A 7202-nucleotide genomic window follows, 5' to 3' on the forward strand; every position below is an offset into this window, starting at 1 on the left:
TGCTTACTCAAGCCAAAAAGGATGTTTTTGGTCTAAGAAACTTTTTTCAATGATCTTTTTCCCTACAATTAATCAAACTCTTTCATATGAGCAGGAATTAAAATAAAATAAAATAATAATTATAAATTAAAAATAAAATAAAATAAATAAAATCTATCTTTTCTTACTGAACTACATCTTGGCCTTGTATTAAAGAAATATTCCCAATACTAATCAGAAAAAATCAAAATAAGTCAAACTGATTTTTCTAAAAAACAAACCAACTTTTTTTTAATCCAATCACTTCCTTGCTCAACAACTTTGAGTATTTCCCTATTTCCTATCTTACTGAATTCACTCTTCTATATGACTTTTCTACTAACTGCCCTTGTCTCTCTTCTATCCAACCCTGCATATGCACTGATTGTTTAGGTCTCCAGATTTCTCATTCCCTTCAACAGTAATCAATCATTTTTTTTTCTGCTACTTCGCCGGACTCTGCTCCTTTAAAAATAATCCATAATATCTGTCAAAAGTCTTCCTTTATGAATATTAGACACTTTTATATTTGTTTTATATATGTATATTATGTTATCATATAATGTATATTTATATCATATTATATTATATTATCACATAGCACTTACTCAAAAAGACCTATAATCTCCTAGAGGTTGCTATTCTCTCCAACAATGTGAATTCTAACTTGTTTCTGTCTATCTCTCTCATTTCTGCCACAGGAATTCCAGGCACCATTCTGGGAAGGATTCCTCAACTTTTCTTGACATTTAGAAGATACTAATGGAGCGCCCAAGGTATGCCTTCCTCGTAACACATAACCAGCCCGTAGGATAAGATCTAAGTTCTGCCACTTACTATCATTTGGGCAACAAACTCCAAACTTTCCATTTATCAAGGGGGTCCAGGCCAACCATCCCTTCCTTTCTTCCTAGGCTGCGTTCCTTTGGATATCTCCATCATTTTCCTTTTTTCTCTTATCCCTGCTTTTTTTGGCTTTCTTTGAAAAATGTCTTCCCCCATTAGACCATAAGCTCCTCGAGGGTGGGAACTATCCCTTTTTTATATTTGTATCCTCAAGGCTTAGCACAAGGCCTGGCATAAAGTAGCTATTTCCTAAGTGTTTTTTTAATTGACCGATTATCAGTGTGACCTTGTAGTCACTTAGCTCGCTGGGTCTCATTTTTCTCATCTGTAAAATAAGGAGGGTGAACTAGATAAACTCCAAGCTCACCTTCATCTCTAAATCTGTAAATCTATACGATCTTGACCTTCTGCAAACAATATTGGAAGAATATCAATATGAAAAATGGGGGCCTGTGTTTTAGTGACCCATCCCAGGTTAAGTGTGTAAATTTTCTCGTCTATTCAACTGAAATGTACATCTATGTCTATATATATGCCCAAATCAACATTTGAGCAAGGATTGTTCCTTCCTCAAAGTTCAGACGCCACATTCCCTTCCCTACATTTGGTTTCCATTTGGACTCGGTGGCCTCTTCGAAATGCAAACGTTATTCATTAAGATACGACTGACATCGAACGGTTTACATCCACTGAACCAATTCTTGGAATCTTTGTAACAGGATGTGGGCCCCCGGCTCACCACTAATAGCAGTGGGCTTCATAGCGTCCTCATGCCCAGGGTCCATGTCAGGCCACTTAGCCAGGCTCTAACTTCATCCCTCAGGAATTCAGAATCACCCACAGGGCTCATGAGGAAAGGAAGATGGGAGGGGGGGCTCCAACTGTCTTGGCGGCTCATTCCATCCTTAAGTGATCTAACCTTTTATAACCAAAACTAGGAAAGGTCATTATGAATCCCTCAGCCGAAAATTCATAGCAAAGGGAGAAGCAGCAGCCTTCTACTGATGATCTCCAATAGAGCCTGTCTACCGTTTGTTTGCATGTTGTCTCCCCCATTAGACTACAGGCTCCTTAAAAACAGGGGTCATATTTAACTTTCTTTGTATCCTCAGTGCTTACCAGAGTATAGTAAGCACTTATTAGAATTATATAAATTATGTATATTTATATAAAATATATAAAATTATTATTATTATAAAATAATAAATAATATCATTTGTTGCCTTGTTGACTAATTGAACAAAATAGATTTTTAAATGATCTTGCTCATGTTATTTCCAATTCTTCTTGGTTTGGGCAGGAAATAATGATAAGAACAACCCATATCTGAGCTCAGGATAAGAGAATCAAGCTGGAAGATTCAAATAGAATACTATACATTTTTTTTTTTTGAGATAAAGTGGGGTAGAAGATGGGAAAGACTGGTCTGTTTGGGAATTAAAATTGTTGGATATTGTGAGATTCCCCATGTTTATGGATCATATGGGAGCTTAGAGAGCATTTAGTAATTCCCTCGTTTTACAGGTGAAGAAATGGAGGCTTGAGTTGGGGAGATAAATTGTTCAAAGACATCATGTGATCTGATTATTTTAGGTCACATGACTATCTGTTATTTTATAGCATTAGTGATCACAGTGTTAAATCTCCCCTGTGCCAATTGGTACTTAGAGATCATCTCCCTTGTTTTACTAGTGTCATATATAATAGGCATTAAAGAAATATAATATCTCTTGTGTGAATTTGCCATCATCTGCTCAGTGAAGGGTCCCCCAGTGCCCTCTTCCCATCTGACCACTTCAAATTGGCCACTGATGTGCTCTTTGGGCTCATAATAGGAATTTCTCCTTCTTCAAGAGCCTGAAGAAATGCAAAAATCATCCCAGGCAGTAAGGATCTCTTCTTGGGCAACCATCTTTATTGTGAACATTTATAGGACACTGGAGAGCTGGGCCTAGAATTGGGAAGTCTCATCTCCCTGACTTCAGATCTGGCCTCAGACACTTACTTGTCAAGTCACTTAACCCTGTTGCCTCAGTTTCCTCAGCTGGCAAACCACTCTAGTATCTTTGCCAAGGAATCTCTATAGAGGCTCACAAAGAGTTGAACACAACTGAAAATAACTGAAGAGCAACAACATAACAGATGTTATCTCATTGTGAGCCTCAATGAAACCTGTAAGAGAGGTATTCGTTTACAGATGAGGAAACTGAGGCAGGGAGAATGTAAGTGACTTGCTCAGGATCACATAGCTAATAAGCATCTTAGGACTTAAATTTGAGTCTGCTGATGGAATTTCTAACTTGAGAATCGAGCAGACCCGAATCTATTATGTCTAGACTTGTGGAGGAATGGCAGTCTCCTCCTCAAGTCTTATGCCCAAAGCCTGGCATACTGTCTTTATTTCTCTGGGGAGATTTCCATATGCCAGGATTTGGGCATAAGACTTGAGGAGAAGACTGCCATTCCTCCACAAGTCTAGACATAATAAGGGAAACACCATCCTTTAGACTGACTTTGTATTGAAGAAGCATGTAGGAAGACTGGAAGTAGCAGAAAACAATGAGGGGAGCAGTTCTGAAACCTTTTAGGACCTCTGACCCCTCTGACAGTCCAGTGAACCCTATTGACCTCTTCTCAGAATATTTTTTAAAGATTTACAAGATTGGTGGGCTAATAAAGAAAAGCAATTGTCCTAAAATCCAGTTACCAAAATGCATATTTTTTAAAGTTCAAAGACCTTCAGAATGAAGAGCATATGAGCTAGAAGACAGGACCCCAGAACCTGTACCCCTAAGCAATATAATCATACACAGCGATCTCAGAAAGGACAGGATGTTTATTCGTCAAGATCTGTATATTAATTGGCTTACTTGCAACTGAATGCACAATCCTGGGGTCTACAGATCTTCTCCCCAAGAATTATAAAGGTATGAGAGACAGCTGTGCTTGAAAACTAGCTATAGATGTGTAAACATCTCTGCACATGCATCCACAGAAGATACATATGTGTATACACACACAGAGGAAACTCCTCAAAGCCTGGGCCAGATTCCTTCCTCAAGTAAACCCAGCAGCTCCTGCTAAGGTTCATCCACCACCTCTTGAGACGCTCGTCTCTGTCTGGGCAGAAAGCAAGTCCTTCCAGGGGCACCAGCTTTTGCTTAGCCATTGGCGGGAGGCATGGGGGGGGGGGCAGGAAGGAAGCCCTCAGCAGAAGCCAGCATCTTCTGGCCCCGAAGGGTGCCATCTAGGAGCCTCTGTAGCTCAAGGCCAACTCCAGGCACAGCCTCCTATTATGCCACCCAAGACAAAACATCAGCTATCTACATGGCACCGCGATTTGAATATGCCTTTTCTTACCAAGGGCATGACATACTGGCGACACTGGCTTGCTATGGAGTTCTGAAGCGAGGAATGACTTCATGAGCCATGGAAATAGACAGAGCCTAGAGAGTGACGGCTCTCACTGACGTTTAGACAGCTCAGCTTCCAGAAGTTTTCAGATTAGCTATTGCTGGAGGGAACCTCTCCATTTAAGTGGCATCACGAAGAAGAAGCCGAGTCTGAAGAGTTAGGAAGACCTTCCATGCCAGAAAGACTCCCTTCATGCCAGAGGACTTAAGAAAAAAAATATGGCCTTCGTGGCCCTTTCCATCCGTGGGGATAAAGAACAACAAAACCCCCGACCTTGCCAGCAAAGCACGGCCAGGACCCCTTCTCTCCAACAAATACCCATTCCCGGAAACTTTGGGGCAGAGGATGCTAATAGACCCACTTCTCTTTCTTTCTTCCCTGTAACAGCAGTAATCATTCCCTCCTCTCCAAGGGAAATATATAACCCAGCTGTGGCCTTTAGAGGAAAGACACACCATCTGCAGATCGTTGGTAACCCTGGTCTAAGGGCAGCTAAAATCCGGCCAGATTTGGGGGGTGTAAGACCGGGCAGCATGGACAAGCCACCCTATATTGCACAACTTTTTTGAGCTGGCATCTGAACTTTGCCAAAAGGGATTGCCTTGAACCCATTTAGATGAGCTGTACAGAATAGCCAGGCTCTAGAACAGAGCCTTCTTTAGGATCATCCTAAGTCCCAGGAGCTCCTAGCTGAGACTGGGAATGGGCCATTTGATAAGCAGGGCTTTCATCCCCTTCTGCCTGCCCTTTTTCATGACACCAGCAAAGGGGAGGCGAGGCAAGGGGCTTCCAAGGGCATCCACACGTTTCTGGGATGAGATTGCGTGCCAGGGCTCAATTCGGGGAGATGGCATTGCACCTCAGCAGTTTGGGGAGCCACACACTTTTTCCCTTTAGCTAAGAGAAATAGCAGTGAATTAAAATCACCATTTCATCCAGTTTCCCCACCCTCCAGGTCCATATATATATTAAAAAAAAGATATTCCTGGGCACAGCATGAGAACGTTTTAGAACCATTCCATCCCCCCACTTTCCCTCTCTGATCAGTCCTTAAATAAAACATCTCCTCTCTGACCCCCGGACAAATCGCGCTTAATTCTCCCCATTCAAATCCCTAGTCCCCAAGCACACTCTAGTTTTTACATGTGGACACACAGAAACATGCATGTGCTGACCTTTATGCACACGTCTAAAGAAAAAGGCAAAGCAAGACCTTGCAAACTTCCTTTTTTTGACCCCCCCTCCCCACAAGAGCATGCCAATGCAGCTACTGTACTGGAATGCGCCCCCTCTCTCCTCCCCAACCCCGAAACTCAGTCCCTCTCCATTGCCAGACAATAGAGCAAGTAAAATGAAACTAGACTTACGGCTATGGCTTGCAGCCTTTCCTTGTGCAATTCTGCCTCCGCCATCCTAGAGAAGAGGACACGCGAAGAGGGAAGAAAAAAGGGGGGGGGGGGGGGGCGGAGAGGAACGCCGCAGTCACCGAGAGAAACTGAGTCGCACCGCAGGGTATTTTTGCACCGAGCCCGGCACTGCTGCAAAGGGAAGCGCCGGGCCCCTCGCAGGCACCGCAGTGGACCAGCAAGCTCACGGGAAGCTCATTTTCGTCACTGGACCATCGCCTCTGTGCCTGTCTCCCAGCTGTACTGCTGACTGCATTTCAGCGTGGCTTCTGTGTTCCGATGCTGTCACACAAGCCATGGATGTGGGCTGGGAGCAGCTGAGCAGAGGGAGAGCTTGCATGGCTAGGAGGATTTTTTTTTTTTGCCCTGACGTCGCCGCTTGTTTGCTCCGCCTCTGGGGTGTTGGGTCACCACAGGAGTTGAACATCAAGAGAACGCCTAGTAATCAGAACCTGCATGAATGCAGGGGAATGAGACAGCTGTGGGATTGCCGGGCTCGGATGAAGTGCGGGGGCCGGGGAGGGTGCGAGAATAGAGCCCGCCAGACAAATTCCTTCGAAAAGGAACTGTGTTCTTTAAAAAGAAAATTTTGGTTTTTTTACTTGTTTGAGGGTCAAACTGCAGTCGGGGGGCGGGTGGTGGTGGTGTAAATAACCCGGAACCTAACGGGCGGCTATTGCTATAGCAGGGGCATCGGGACGCGGCAGTTGGTGCAGAAGGAGGAATGTGGTCAGGGCTATTCTGGGCAGGATGGATTGAGGAGCGCTACACAGCTGGGTGGGGCGCGCGATGCCCCGGGGGCTGAAGAGTCCGCATCCCTGCCATCGACGGCGGGGTTTGGTTACATATGTGTGGCATGCCCTGCCCTGTGGACTTTGCAGCAGGCAGCAATGGCTTCAATCTGGCGCCTTTGAACGTGGACACATTTACCCTTAGGAGGTTTTGCTGGGTTGATTAGTTTCCATCGCCTTCCTCCGGCGGAAGAGGGGCTTTAAGTCAAGCGAGTGCCCTGGGGGCCGCCGAGGCTGTGCCCCTCCACCTTCCCTTCCAGCTCTCCCCTGTGAGATCTAACGTTTATGGTTCTAGAAGATCCAGGCCGCTTACACCCCGCTAGGGCAACCCCGACAACCATGTTTCTGCAGCGTCCAAAAGAGCACCGGGCTCAGCCCACCAAAATTGTTGACTTAGTGCTTGGAAAGAGCCACGGGTGCAAAGTGCGCGAGGCTACACACACATGCCCCGAGACACACGTTGTCAGGGAAGTCCGATAGAGCATCCCAAAGGGAAAACCACTGGCTGATGCGGTTTGGGGTTTTGGGGGGGAGGCGCGGGGGGGGGGGACGGAGGAGTTTTTTTTTTGTTGTTTGTTTGTTTTATTTTGTTTTTGTCTCTGTTCCAATTATTTCTAGACAAGCCTTTTCAGCATTTGCCTTTTGTGTTCCCAAGGGCTCCTCCTTGCAGTTTTGGAAATGCTTTCTTTTGCACAGGCAGCCCCCCTGCCCACAATGCACTATTTCC

The 7202-nt window shown here is 44.7% G+C and overlaps 1 protein-coding gene across 7 annotated transcripts in view; it reads right to left on the reverse strand.

Moving 5' to 3' along the window:
- The window catches only part of PALM2AKAP2 (PALM2 and AKAP2 fusion), a 532659-nt gene extending 525907 nt beyond the window's left edge, over nt 1–6752 (reverse strand). For 6 of the 7 annotated variants that reach the window (XM_007497892.3, XM_007497888.3, XM_007497891.3 and 3 more), the window contains exon 1: nt 5646–5780. In XM_007497892.3, the coding sequence (XP_007497954.2) occupies nt 5646–5690 (45 nt within the window). In that variant the 5' untranslated portion in view covers nt 5691–5780. 7 annotated transcript variants of the gene reach the window in all.
- Nucleotides 6753–7202: the final 450 nt, after the last annotated feature.

The sequence above is a fragment of the Monodelphis domestica genome, chromosome 7 (assembly GCF_027887165.1).
Source record: "Monodelphis domestica isolate mMonDom1 chromosome 7, mMonDom1.pri, whole genome shotgun sequence".
NCBI lineage: Eukaryota > Metazoa > Chordata > Mammalia > Didelphimorphia > Didelphidae > Monodelphis > Monodelphis domestica.